This window comes from Daphnia pulex, chromosome 8, assembly GCF_021134715.1.
Source record: "Daphnia pulex isolate KAP4 chromosome 8, ASM2113471v1".
Classification (NCBI taxonomy): Eukaryota; Metazoa; Arthropoda; class Branchiopoda; order Diplostraca; family Daphniidae; genus Daphnia; species Daphnia pulex.
In genome coordinates this window covers 7,067,252-7,081,538 of record NC_060024.1, presented here as the reverse complement: position 1 = coordinate 7,081,538, position 14,287 = coordinate 7,067,252, and the positions used below count along the sequence as shown (strand labels likewise).

General features: G+C 38.5%; 4 protein-coding genes across 14 annotated transcripts in view; 2 read left to right on the top strand and 2 right to left on the bottom strand.

The window, feature by feature from the left end:
• The window catches only part of LOC124200468 (voltage-dependent calcium channel type A subunit alpha-1-like), a 33,258-nt gene extending 27,400 nt beyond the window's left edge, over positions 1-5,858 (top strand). For 8 of the 11 annotated variants that reach the window (XM_046596719.1, XM_046596717.1, XM_046596718.1 and 5 more), the window contains 8 exons: positions 1,541-1,788; positions 1,867-1,876; positions 3,070-3,260; positions 3,468-3,583; positions 3,662-3,756; positions 3,845-4,063; positions 4,193-4,367; positions 4,560-5,858. In XM_046596719.1, the coding sequence (XP_046452675.1) occupies positions 1,541-1,788; positions 1,867-1,876; positions 3,070-3,260; positions 3,468-3,583; positions 3,662-3,756; positions 3,845-4,063; positions 4,193-4,367; positions 4,560-5,023 (1,518 nt within the window). In that variant the 3' untranslated portion in view covers positions 5,024-5,858. Of the gene's footprint in view, positions 1-101; positions 141-1,540; positions 1,789-1,866; positions 1,877-3,069; positions 3,261-3,467; positions 3,584-3,661; positions 3,757-3,844; positions 4,064-4,192; positions 4,368-4,559 lie in introns of all 11 variants that reach the window. The other 3 variants (XM_046596724.1, XM_046596725.1, XM_046596723.1) reach the window with 2 other exon arrangements.
• A 362-nt stretch (positions 5,859-6,220) lies between these two features.
• On the bottom strand, positions 6,221-9,689 carry LOC124200472 (YEATS domain-containing protein 2-like). The gene is made up of 6 exons (XM_046596732.1): positions 9,160-9,689; positions 8,904-9,079; positions 8,509-8,820; positions 8,334-8,440; positions 7,040-8,265; positions 6,221-6,971 (listed from the first exon to the last, which is right to left on the bottom strand). The coding sequence occupies exons 1-6, from the start codon at positions 9,287-9,289 to the stop codon at positions 6,295-6,297; spliced, it is 2,628 nt and encodes an 875-aa protein (XP_046452688.1). The 5' UTR covers positions 9,290-9,689; the 3' UTR covers positions 6,221-6,294.
• A 287-nt stretch (positions 9,690-9,976) lies between these two features.
• LOC124200473 (HAUS augmin-like complex subunit 3) lies at positions 9,977-12,500 on the top strand. Its single transcript, XM_046596733.1, has 8 exons — positions 9,977-10,361; positions 10,432-10,617; positions 10,682-10,955; positions 11,015-11,157; positions 11,219-11,350; positions 11,434-11,767; positions 11,855-12,102; positions 12,164-12,500. Exons 1-8 carry the CDS (start codon positions 10,180-10,182, stop codon positions 12,459-12,461), a joined length of 1,797 nt encoding a protein of 598 aa, XP_046452689.1. The 5' UTR covers positions 9,977-10,179; the 3' UTR covers positions 12,462-12,500.
• On the bottom strand, positions 12,451-14,272 carry LOC124200474 (COP9 signalosome complex subunit 4-like). Its single transcript, XM_046596734.1, has 6 exons — positions 14,082-14,272; positions 13,619-13,985; positions 13,439-13,553; positions 12,942-13,302; positions 12,689-12,889; positions 12,451-12,626 (listed from the first exon to the last, which is right to left on the bottom strand). Exons 1-6 carry the CDS (start codon positions 14,122-14,124, stop codon positions 12,493-12,495), a joined length of 1,221 nt encoding a protein of 406 aa, XP_046452690.1. The 5' UTR covers positions 14,125-14,272; the 3' UTR covers positions 12,451-12,492.
• Between the last annotated feature and the right edge of the window lie 15 nt (positions 14,273-14,287).

The following is a 14,287-nucleotide window of genomic DNA, read 5'->3' as shown; positions in this document are numbered from 1 at the left end:
CACAAAACACACCGCCTTTTTCTTCCTCTCTTTTTCTCTCTGCATTACGGTGGTTTCGTCGCTCAAATGGATATCTCTTGGTTGGTTGTGCATTTTTCCAGGAGAAGCCGACCACCGCTCAGTGTTCTGCTCCTGAAGCGGTAGTAATCTCAAATCTCAATCGTTTCAAACAAAAAAACCAAAAACCAACAAAATCTCTTCTTCTCGATCTCTGCCATTTCACCCACGCTTGAATATCTCTAAGAACGATTTTTTTTAAAGAGCTTTCTTTTTCTCAGATCCGCTTCAGGCTAAAATAAGAATGTTTATTTTTTGACTATCCTTCAGCTTTGATTTGTACTAGTTATTTATGTGTTTTCAGCTAGTCGGTTGGCAGTAGATAGGATCTTTATTGGCATGCGCTCGTTGAATGTGATCTAAATGTTGCTGTGCATAAGATTTCTAGACCTAGTTATTGAGTTTCAGTCAACGACTGACGCTTTTAGGACAATTTCAACATGAAAAGCAAATCGAAAAACAGGTAAATGGTCCGTCAAGGGATGGGTTCTATGTTGTTCTATCATCCTTGAAATATTTCGTTCGTTTTCAACCATTATATATTGACTCTCCTTCGAAGGCACATGTTTCATAGCATGATTCAATGGATTGCATGATTTTATCCTTAGTTTAACTTCCATCTCCCTCCCATCCAAACACCGACAGCAAAATCAACAGAAAATAATCTGCAGAAATCAGTTAATTCAGAGGTTTTCTTCCTGAACAGTACCACAACTATTTTTGCATTTGGCGCGATAAATAGCCTACATATAGAACATACTTTTTTCTTCTTCTTCTGGATCGATCTGATTCCAATGTACATAATAATATGTCAAATCTTTTTAAAAGCTTAATAATATGAAGCAACTAACTAGTGCTTGTTATACGACACTTTAAGTTATGCTTATTCTTAAAAAAAAAACATGCAATTGCCGGTATATTTATGTATACCGTACACAAAAAAAGTGCCGAGAGATATCGCTCGCTAAAGAAATATTTTTCATCAATTGTAATAACTAACGATTCAAAATCGTGAATGAACCACAATTTGAATTTTACAAAAAACAAAAAAAAAAAAAAAATAAATGCTTATTAAACATTTTAAATGGAGAAGGATCTCTTTTATGAGCGCTCTCATCATCACTATCTTGCCAAAAACTAGATGAATAGGCAATTTTTTTAAAACGCTTTAGACATTTCAAGAGACATTGATTTTGCGTTTGACGGTGGACGTCAAACACAAAGCCAATCGAAAATTCAAAAGGAAAAAAAATGTCATGACAATACCATTAAGAATGATGCAAATTTTGCGACATGCTGTCTCACTTTTTTTCTCATAAGCATTATCTATTCTGATTTGCTTGAGTCTTGGTCTTGGTATACCGGTATATTCCTTTTTTTCTTCTACCTTAAAATTTGATTTTCTCTTGTTTGTTTTTTAAATTATCGCCATCAACCCTTGCGACTGGCTCGATTTGGGCCGCAATTCGATACGTAACAACAGAAACAGTCGCTCTTCGAACGCTTAATGGGAAGTATGGCCCGCACGGGCAGCAACAAAGGCTCGCTAAGTCACCCTCATTCCCATTCTCACCCTAATTCCAACTCCGGTTCCACCACCTTGGCAAACCACGGCAGCGGCGGAATTCACCAAGAGGAGAAAGAGGCTAGCACGGTAATCGATCTCATTCCGGGAGCCCCCGCCCCCGATCGCTTCGCCGCAGTTTTCTCCAACCAGCCTAATTCCTCAAGGTAAAACAAATATCACTTCACCTGTGCCTTTACCAACTTCAAACTCAACTGTTTTTCTTTTCTATTGATTTATTGCAGCTCTAACAAGGTGACCTATGGCAGTGATGCCGAATGGACTAAGGCGCATAGAATGACTTGTGACGGTGGTGATAGTGTGGTGTTAGTCAGACGTAGTATTAGACCTAGTAAGCTGTCGACTGGATGGATGTGCAATGACTATAACGTTAGCTACTTACTACAGCAACACGTATCTCTCGAGTAGAACACACAGACAACACACTACAAATTTAATCTTAAAACAACAACGTTTCCTCAACCTTCGGTACTAAATTGAAGGTCTGCATTTCCATTGAATCCACCCTACTTCTTTTTCGACTTGACACAAGTTATTCTCAAAAAACGGCCAAGGCTTGTCATTGGCATTGTTAGTGAAGCAACTCGTACGATTGGAGTCCACTGGTTACCCAACTGTGAACCATTGTGACCATTATTGTAGAATCGTGGACTTGTTATCCCATTCTGTAGCTTAATTTTGTGCTGTTTATCCAGACTGATATACTTCATTCTATTTTGCAACACATTCGACTACGTACAAAAAAAAAAAAAAAAAAAAAAAAATACGCCAAATATTGGTCATCTGCTTTATGAGCTCTTGCCGAGTTCTATAAATCAAAAAAATGACTGGATTTTTGTTCTTTCTTAAAAAATTCAGCCAACTATGAGACTCTTTTGCAATGGGAAAAAGAACTAAGCGAGAAACATTTTTCAGAGACCCTCCAGTCTATATATTTTAGGTTACCTGTTTGTTTGTTGCGTAAAAGGTTACGGTAAGTCACGATTTGATGTTTGCCATTTGATCTTATTAACTTTTTTTTTCAACATTTATTTTCCTTACCATTATTTATATATCCAATAAGAAAATGAGTCTTTACACTTCAAATGATGTTCACCAGGTAGGTGTGTAGCTTGTACAGTATACGGGGCTCTTCTATTTACCTTATTTTTCTTCTCTATTTTCTTACTACATTATTACGCTTTTTTACATCAATCCTACGTCCCTCGTAGTTGGTTTGGGCGCATCTCGGTGTATTATTCGCATACTCATTTTGTACATATTATAGTGGTAGAAAACTTCGAAAAAAATCATTTCCGAGTTTTTGAGCTGAGTTCATTTGTTTTCGCACTTTTGGCAGCTTTATGAGTTGTCGATCCAATGTGGTGAGATCCTCCTGGCAGACGACTTTTAATGGAATGCCCTTTCCCCCTTATTGAAATGTACAGGCCCTGGAGATACTGACGGATCAACTCGATCACCAGCACGATTCACGGCCGCCGTCGGTTGAATCCGCAAGCAAAGTCATGCACCGACTCAAGCCTGAGGGTGAGGCTGGCATGCACCGACCAAACAGCAGGGCCTGGTCACCTTCACCTTGCGCTTTGCGACGATCTCACTCTCCACAACCTCACTACAGGTAATCACAATGAATTAGACATGACGTCGCTTATAGAACACCATAAGGTACGTAAATTATAGCGAATTATAGCGAAATATAGATCTTCAGACGGTGGCTGTAATTAACTAAATCTTACTCGATCTTACTAAATCAAATCACTTTGACTCAACATCTTAGTTTCTTTAAGAGGTTAACATGTAATTGTGTCTCATCTTGGCGACATAGGAGAGACATGTCTCCTTTGCCTCCACGGCGGGCGCACGATATTGGTTTCAGCGATGCTGTTTCGGACGTGGTCGACATTGTCAAACACGAAACGAGTCGCAAGGGACGAGCGAGAGGTAATTCCACCCCGACACAACGAAAAATTCATCTCCAAAATGGCCACAGTTGTGTCAAATGCTTGCTTTGTATCGTAGCCAAACTGCGCGGCGACGAGTACAGCCTTTCCCGCTGCCGAACGCCCACACGCCAGGAGAGACACGTTCGCTCTCGGATGATTCATCCTTCGATGGTAATGATTTCATTCTTCCTTTGTAATCGATTTTGAATCAACGCTAATCACTTTATTTGAATGCCTCATTTTCTTTTTGCCTTTTTAGGTTTCGGAATATGACAGACGTCATTATCGATCTGCGTCAAATAGTCCCGACCATTTCGGGGACGAAAGAGTTTCACCCGTCCCTAGCCCAATGCCGGCTCGTTTGCCGTCGATACCTGTCAAACGAGGTTATCGCTCAGCCACCAATAGTCTGGAAGAGAATCTTTCAAGGAGTCCAACGCCTGAGAATCTTCCCTCTTGTAGCAACAATCATGGTTTGGTATGAACTCGATGACAAACTGGATTTCGCAGAGAACACTGCATACGGTTATCTTGTCTTGATGCCAACGAGGGAATTGTTTTGTTACTGTCAGCTTACTGTGTCTCTGACGCGATTTTTTCTCGATAGGTGAAAGAAGGAAGTTTGAGTCAGCATAGTTATCCGACCTTACCCCAACGTCGTAGTGGTGGCAGACGGTTGCCACCGACTCCGAGAAATCCTTCGACGTTGAACTTTGGAGTTGTTGGAGCCGTTGTCATGGCTACTCAACGTGCACCGCATTCGCCGACGTCTGCTCATCTAGGTATTCCAAATGTTTTATTTAAAAAAAATAATAATTATGTGGACTAACCGCCGTCATACGACGAAGTTTCACAATGACGAGACTTGAAACTGTTACAGGAAAAAAAATTTATTTGTCTGACAAATAACCGCTATGCGCTAAATTAAAAAAAAAAAAAAAAAAAGGGTTGACGATTTGATTTGATTGAAACAGGTGGAGTGATGGGACCTGGTGGGACCATCAACTTTCCCAAACTAAGTCCTTCACCAACTCATCCTTCTCGAACTCATCATTTGCCAGCCATTCCAAGTGGACAGGTGGGCCGATTGCGAGATCGCTTACCCACATTGCCGGGAGCGTCTCATCCAAGATCAAATAATTGTGGATTGCCCGTTGGCAATGACGACGAAGAAGACTACATGCCAGCACTTCGTATCGAACCGCTAAGTTTCGAACAGGCTCTAGCCATGGGTAGAGGTGTGGGTGGGGTTGGTCGGCAACTGCCAAACGGCTACAAACCCGGCCAGCAAGGTGTCAGTGTTGATTCGCAATTGACGTCGGGTGATCGCAGACTGGTTGATCGGCCTCCGTTGAATCAGCGAACATTATCCAATCGCCCTCTCCAACATCGAGCAGACGAGGGGCGCAGTGATTCAGACGAGGACGATTGGTGTTAAAGCACATCGCCACAGCTTGACATTTTTGAACAAGACAAATACAAAATTCAGATATACCAACCATCGAGTTGATTGGCAATCTTGAGTCATCCATGCTGTTTGTTTTCTTCGCGCTTCAACCCCTCCCCCCTCACATCTCAATCCATTTCTTCAATCCTATTCGATTGGTCCACAACGGCCCCACTGTCCGACTAGGTCAAAGCTAAAAAAAAAAAATAAAAAAAAAAATAAATAAAAATAGCCTGACCCGTCAAGAGCCTGTGCCTAACCAAACCCCCCCATCGCCTGATAAACTTGAGGCCAATATGTCTGTATCGTTGGTGTCGTCAGAGCTGGTGCGTTTGTATCGGTCAGTCGTTTAATGAAGTGTTCATGTGCTTTAATGAAGACTTATGCCAAATTTGTTGACACTTTGTCTTGTGACCTCCCTTTTGTTTATTCATCCCCAGCATTTCCTCTATAATTATCTTTCTCTCTTTCTTCTTACTCTTAATCTCCTCTCTCTCTATTTGATATTTACCTCTGGTAAATGGAAATGTAAGAATTAACCCCAAATTCTACGACGGACCAACATCTTGCATGTAACTCCGACTATTATGTAAACACATAGTAATTTTCTCTTTTGAGCTCTCTTTTTTACAATTACATACCCTGCCACTCATCTCGCCACTGGATTAGTTTGTTTCAAAGGATTCCTTCTCCATCTTTTTCGTCGATGTTTCCTCTCCGATTCCTCAATAGTATGCATATTTAAAAACACATCATGAGTTTATGCAAATTACCACGATCAGCTCTTTCAGTGGTTGGATATGTACCATACATTGAATTTTTAGAGTTTTGTCGTTTGAGAGATTTACTGGTTCATTTCTTGGGTTTGGTGAAGACAAATTCAAATAATTGACCATTCTACGATATTTTTAAAAAATGGAAATTAGTCGAGCAAGACAAAAATCTACATATTTAAGCGACATATCAAGGCACCGAGCGCTTGAGAGTGAGCTACTTCATTTTTGTATGCAAGTATATAATAACCTATTGCCTTGAAATAATTTACCGTTAACTATGTAGCACAAGTTTCAGAACCCAAGAGGTCCTATGAAGAACCTAAGAATAGAAGCTTGATGAGGATAGGGGAAAAAAATGCTTATGTTTTGGTAACTATATGAACTTGAAAAAAGTGATGCAAAATAACGCATATTCTGTAAGGGAATCGACAATTATCACCGATTTATTTCACCTTCAAAGCGGGAACAACTGCATTACAATTCAAGTCAAGTGTTCAAGTTTGTATCGCGGGCACTTTCTTCCACTCCCATCCCGGCATTTGTGAGAATATCGAATTGTGGACGGTTGCTTATCGCACGATAGGTATCCACCCACGATATCTCATCTGGTATAGCACCTTGCGTTCGAAGCCACGATTCACTTAAAGATCGCCGTAATATATCTTCAGTAATTTCTCTCCAAACGTGAGATAGCAAAAGGCGTGAAAACGAAATTAGAAAATTTTCGTACAACTCAGCACCCAGTTTAAATCCATGCTTTTCAATGGAATTGGCAATCCAAGTTGTCAAATCTGGATCAAGATCATTGAATAGAAATGAAGCTTTGGGGAACTGAGCTGAAAACGAAGGAGTATCAACGTCATCTTTTAACGATTCTACTTCGATAGTTTCATCCTCGTCATCGGAGGCCAAAACGGAACTTCGAAGTTCAGTTTTGGTAAGAGTGGTCGTCTCCTGAGTTAACACTGCTGAGTGGGCCAAAGGTTGTTGTCCAGCTGAAGTCTTAAACCAGCAACACATTGGAGAATACCCCTGCATTCTGCACCAGCTCATTATCATCTTGGTAGTCCAAATGCTTTCACCACTCGTAAAGGAACATTTTTCAAGAGCTAGACGTATAAGTTTGGCACGCGTCCATTCAGCACTTCTTCGCTTTCCTACATCTTTACAAGAAAATTAATTAATAAAACATCGAAAACCAAAAATGATTGCACAGAATAAAAGAACATACTCCAGGAATCAAAGTTTTCTAACGAAGGTGACGTATACGGACGCACAGAACGATAAACGGGATCTTCGGCTTTCGAATTCACCAGGCAAAGATCTCGAGCCAAAACACGAACACAATCTTTCACGTTGCTCCACCTCATTGTGTAAATTTTTTCGAAAACTGCATCATACTGTTTGCGCTCGTTGGCAAATCTGGCTTCACCACTGATTTTCTCGAGCTTATTCGGTTCAGGTTTAAAAGACGTATGCGGCCTTGGAATTGATGCAATAACTTTCCCAAGAACTGGTTGAATAGCATTGGCAGGCGATTCCGTAGTAGCTTTGAGTGCTGGAGAACGCAATAAAGACTCTCCAACTTTGGCGACACGGTATGGTTGCAAGATCACAGCATTTCGAAGAAGAGCCAGTGGGAGCTTGAAAGTTGTCCCATTTTTGTTAAAACAACGAACCAAAACTGAGTTAGTTGCTGGATTAGTTGCTGAATCAGCTATTGAAGAAAACGGCAATGAAGGGGTTGGCGTGATACACGAAGTCGATGTCAAACTCTGAAAGGCATCTCTGAATTCCTCGACATTGGTGCTGACTTTCTGTAGAGATGAACTATTTGCTTTCGGTGTTTCATTCTCCCTTCCAAAGTAGTCGTGATCTTGAATAACAATTTTAGATTCACATACTTGATTTTTTCCTTCGTTAGAACACCAGTTCGACTTATTAGTTTGTTCGCCGATTTCCGTATCATTACTGAATTCCAATAAGGGGCATTCACCCTTTGGTTTTCCATCCTCATGTGCAGTCTCGTTCGAATAGCTCCGGCCAGACACCTGAACATGTTGAGCGACAGCCGCATCGGACGATGTAATTTCTTCGGTACACTGAGGATTATGGAATACGTTTGAATTATGAGTCATCATAGCAAGCGCTTCATTTTCTCCACCGACTCCAATTTTGACAGCAGCCTCATCACCTGGTTCTGATCTTTCTTCCGGATCCCTTTTCATACTTACATGTGAAATATTTTCACCGAATAGCGAACTAATCAATTTTGAGTCGTAAACCATAACGTCAACAATCGTTTCTGCTCCTAATGTTTGAATTCCAGTGTAACTTCGATCAAGTTTCAGATTGTGAATTATGTTCACTGGCTTGCAAAGAGGGTTCTGAAAATGCACTTGAATTCGCAGAGGGAATTCTCCCCATCCACGTCGCGTCACGTGAAATGGATGAGATCTATAAATATATCGAAACGGAAAAAAATTTAATCACAGAAATGAAAACTAAGAAAAATTATTACTTACTCAACATGAATTGTATCGTGAGGGGCATAGCTAGGATGAAGAAAAAAGATTACACGACTGACGAAAGATGACACATTCGGTTCTTCTTTTGGTCCCCGTACGTAAACCTTTGAAAATAATTATTGCAAAATATACATGTTCATGAAGCATAAACTCAATGCCAAAATTGTGTTACCATCCACTTATGACTAGCTGTATCATCTCTTTCTGAAACAGGTATCCATCTAGAAACATTTCCAATAATAAGTTTTTTCTTCAAACAGTGAAGTTCACCACGAACAGGAGCTGCAACAATTCTGTCAGGAAGTTTAGGAGGAATGTATCTGGGAATTTTTAAGCTTTCAGGATTTGCTGAATTTCTTGACACTTCTTCAGTATGTTCAACTGAAGCATTTGTGAAATCTGTCATCTTAACAGGTCTTTTGCCAAGCACATTCTTTACTGCAGGATGCATGGTAGTTTGAGATGCAGAAGGCATGGTACTTTGCTGAAACACGTAACAAACCATTTTGTAATAAAATAAGTGTAATATATTTGAGACTCAAACATGGATATCTTGATATTACTCACTAGAATTTTGGGAGAGAAAAATGACTTGTTGGCTACATATCTTAGTATTTGCAACTTCTGTTGTACTCTTGAAATACATTTGTCAATTTCCAAAATTTCATTGTGCTGCCTACTCACTTCTAGCTCAAAATGATTGTTCAAAATGTGTTTTACACGCTCCCCCAGATGTGTTCTTGCTGAAAATAGAAAAATGTTAAGTTAAGCATGCATAAAAAATAGAATATATATAAAAAACGAATTTAAAAAAATTTGCTACCATTTTCCTCTAAATGCTTCAATCGTTTCCTATCAGGAGGTGCAGCTTCATTGTAATCTGGGTCTTGATCTGTTCTATCTCGTATAGGTAAATTGTGAAGAATAAAATTATGTTGGAAATTGTTCTCCATTTTATACAAAAGAAACTAATTTTTGTTCATATGGTCACTAACATGAGCATAATATTTGTTACTGTTTATCTTTTATAATTATAATTGGATAATAAATCAATAAACTTGAAATGGCCAAATGGGTGAATGTCATAGCCTACTTCAGTTACGGCCACGGAGCACAGATTCACACTCTAGATCATGGCCTACTGAACTAACGGCCACAAGGCATAGATCTCCCCTGTAGTTCAAAGAAAGTCGATTCTCCCAACCACCCTAAGTAGCCGGAGGGCTTTTCTGCACCCGTAGCCATCTTTGCAAGTTGCATGGAACTGTGGAAATCGAAAATATTTCCTTAAAAAAGAAGGAAGGAGTTAAGCGATAAGTAGCCTGGTGGGTATAGCGGTGGATTCCCATAAGGGTAGTATAAGGTTCAAATGTGTGCAAGTCATGTTTCATTTTTAATCATTTTTCCTTGTTTATCTATATTTTTAAAACGAAATAGATGGAATGCCTAGATTCTGTAAAACATGCGAGTTTTTTCTCTTTTTTTAAACAAAATCTGAATTTTTTTTTTCTAAGTCCTTGCCAAAGAAAGTCCTTGTTTAAAAAATTACTGGACATAACAGACGTCCGCACTTTCCCTCCTCCCCCTCTCGCCTCTTCGACCCACCCGGGGGATCTCACTTTGAAACACCCCCTCAAAAAGCTGTGACGAGGCCAGGGTCTATGAGGAGGTGGTACCGTCACCCGTGGCGGAATTGGCCGTAAGGCTATAGCTCTGGCAGGATTGCGCAGTTTGGCAACTCGGCATCCGTTACTTTTCTATTCAAATCGAAATAAAAAAATTCGATAAGAAGTTAGAACGCGTTAGAACGTGAGCCATACAGCCTTCACTTCAAAGCAACGCAATGGCAGAACTGGGAAGTACTTTGTTTCATAAACTTTCCCAATTGAAGTATCCTGCTATTTACAAATTCAATCCTTCTTCATTCGATTGGCTTTTTGATAATGACGAGGCTTTTCCCTTTTTACACTGGCTTTGTTCCACAGTTCAGACTACTAATCTCCTCACGGATTTTGAACTGAAAAAGTAAATTAAACTCATCACAAATGAATGTATTTTTTTAAAATAAATTTTATGATTTACTTACATTTCTTAGGTTTGAAAATTTGAAAAAAGAAGGAATTACTATTTTGGAAGGCAAAAGGTTAGCTGAGGCTTACGATAATCATTCTGTAACCATCACATCTGCAGAACTTGAGACTGAAATTGAGGATCTTGAGTCGGTTAAAGAAGCTTTAATTCTTCAAAAGCAAGTTTATGTAAACCAGCTGAACATCTACAAGTATGAAAGACTTATGCTTTGTAAACTTATCAGAATCTGCAATTATAACTTGATTTGATTTCAGTTCTAAAGGAAATATAATCAGCAGAAAAATTGCTGATCTTGACAGCTTGAATGCAGGCTTAGAAATAAAAAATGAAGTTCTTTTGTCAAAATTGAAGTGTACTGATGCAATGGCTAATGAAGTTTTGCAATCTGTTAATGGATTGTCATCACATGTTTTGGAGTTCTTGAATGAAGAAAAACTCTTGTGCCAAAATTCATTTAAAGAGTATTTGGCCTTTGAAGAAGAATGCACAGCCTGTTTGACTAATTACGCTAACAAACAATTTGAACAAGTCTGCATACCTAAAACATTAAAAAACTATGATTTATTAACGGTTAACTTTATTTACAGAAAATGGGGCATATGGGACAAAATTCTGGATTGGAAATGTGTGCTTTCTTACAAATTGGACAGAGCAATTTTAGAGTTCTCTTAGGGCTTGATGAGAAGGCAAGATACACACAAAACTGGGAATTAAATTGCTTGCAGCTACAGTAAGATAATGCAATTTTCAAAACTCCATACAACAGTTCTTATATATACTCTCAACTTTAGGTTGCCATTGGCTGAGGAAGACAGGACTGTAAATGAAACAGAGGTTTCATCACTAACCACAGCTATAGGTATTAGTTACCAAATTCTTACTACACTAGTTGATGGAAAATTTACTTTAAACCATGTTGATAGGTATTTTTTTTAACTGTAAAAAAAACTGAACATTTTAACAATGGGCTTATTTATCACAACTATATCAATCTTAAACTTTTTAGAGAATACCAGAATTCTTTGGACTTCAAAAGTCTGGTTTACTCAAAAGAATTAGCATCATTGAAGAACTGTGTTAAAAATGCAATTTCTAAAGCCACACAGTTACGCTGTTCTTCTATAATCGTCGGAGACTGTAGCTTAAAACTATTGAGGCAAGATTTTTTTATTGCCAAGCAGAAAGAGTTTCTTTCACTGCTGGTTCAACAATGGGCTAGAGAGCAGTTAGTACTACTTGCTGTAAGGTTTGAAGGCCGACAATTAGAAACATTGCTATCTACCTTAAAACACATTTCTCAGTATCTTCTTGAATCTGATCATCAACTTGTTGAAAGACTTGTAAGTAATATTTCACATGTGTGTTCTTTTTTGGGATCCCTTTTTTGTCCTTATATTTTAGGCTTTAAATGTTTCATTCATATTTAGGTTTCATTGAAACAGTTTGTTGATCTAGAAAAAAGCCTTCACAATAGAAACACAATTCCTAGACATGATGAAGCATCATGCTCAATGAAAACTATATTGGGTCTCCAATACAAACAGGAATGCAGGCAAGACCCTTGGGACTACTCAGAACTAATTAACTTGGCTGTTATTTTGAAAAATCATTTAGAAGAAGCCAAGTCAAATTTAGGGCAACTGAGTAGAATTGTCATAAATCAACAAAAATGCCTGTAAGGATTTTGTCATCTTTGTCTTACGTTTGGTTATTTACATTTATTTGTGTATTCATAGAGAGCAGCTGGTTTTTAAGTTGGAAGAATTGCTCTTCGGGTTTCCGCTAACGTCTAAGACGCAGAAACCTTCTAATCTACAATTTCTTGATGAAAGAATTGATACTTTGAATGTTGTAAGACGAGACGTTCAAAGTCAGTTGAAACCCTTGAACAGAAAATTCAAAACTAAACAGGTCGTTTTCAAAACTGATCATCTGAACGTACTAGAACGTAGATTATGGACGCTTTTTTACACTGATGTCACATCAATGGTTCATAGAACAAACGCTTTGAATATTAAAATAATTCCCATGTAAAAATTGTATTTCTTTTTCATACTACACAATATCAATGTACCATTTGTTCATCCATTGCTTTGGCCATCCAGTCAGGTGCTACACTAGCAATCTTCTCTATAATATTATTCACTTGATAACACAGTGACTGAATTGAACGATCCCAGGCCGGTAAGACATCACGACCTAAAATTAATCAACATTACATATTTACATTACTGTACTGTAGACAATAAATATCAACTTACTTTCGAAGTGCACGATCGAATCTATCTGATCAATTGAACCGTTCATTCGACCTTCAGTTATCATTTGTGATGCAATTTTCTCAGCTCGAAGAGGATCCACTTCTAACAAAGCTCCCAGTTCCATGAAAGTAATGTTGTTGTACAGTTTACTCGCAGCCAAAAGGTTATGTTCTGTAACAGCACGCTCGAGAATTGAAGAACCTTAAAATAATAATAAAGTGACAGTTTTCAATGAATCAGATGATATAATTACCATCCGCTGTCTTAGCCTTCTGATGAGGTTGCAGGAGTGAATCGAGCTGAACAAGTTCTTTTCGCCTTATAATACGATCGAGATACATTTTCTCCAGAATGCAGTACGCTTGCAACTGTTGACAACGCTCATCCTTAAACAAAGTTGCAAGCATTCTGCTTCTCTGTTGTCCCGCCGATGCTAATATTGTACATATTAATGCATTTCTTAAAGCCGTCATTCGTTCATCGTCATGGATTATGCTTCGGTAAGAGAGCTCATTGTAGCGCTGGGCTGCTTCAATGAATTTACGACGATAATCCAATACTCGAGCATAGCAAACTTTATAATAAACCTGTAGCTGTTCATTTTTTGACTCGGCCTATTTAAATAAATAACAATCTTTAAGCATATTATTTGTTACAGTTAATACAGCTGAATTAATAGTGTTCTCTAAAACCCACAGAAAAGTTATAATACAGTTAACATAAAGAAACTGATTTTTAAATTGCTTATACCTGTAGCAGAGAAGCCCGATTGATAAATGATTCAGCTTGCACTGGGTCATCATCTTCTAAGTAGAGGCGTGCTATTTTCAAGTAAGTCTCCAGTTTGTAGTCCAAGGAGTACTGTCTACAATGTTTGACTTGACAGTGAAATTATCATTTACACAAGTAAATACTAATTGAAAAATTTACTTTTGCCCAGTTTCCAAGGGTATTCCAACTAAGACATTAGCAGCTTCCTTCCAACATTGCTCTCTTTCAAAGATATCTGCCAAATGCTGACGAATGGATGCTACTTGCTCTTCAAAAGATATCACTCGTGGCTGGATTTTCCCTAGAGCAAAACTGCACACAGATTTTCCCATGTCATCTGTCAACTTTGGAACATGACAACTTATTTCAGACAAAATCTGGCGACTAATAACAAGTGAAACATTCTCATGAACAATTGTTTCAATTAAAGCCTTTAAGCCCTCAACGAGTCCTTCACTATCATCTTGGTTCAATATACTTTCTAAGATTAAGCGAAACTTTTCCGCCTGATCCTTATGGAATCCACCTAGGAGAAAATTCGTGAAAATTACACACCTATATATTTACACACACATGCACACATACATATATATAATTGTTAATCATATGAAATTTTTTTTACCGGAATTCACAAGTGCAGCCAATTGCTGTTTATAGTTGTACATTTTTAGTTTTAACTGAAAAATACTATTAGAACCACAGACTACGAAGTACAATAGTCAGGGAGCCCGTGTCAAAGTAGACACAAACCTTTTAAGAGAAGGTTTGACTATCAACTTTGGTTTAGGAGGGTGGGAGAACCGCGAGATGGCGCGTCTGACGATTCAG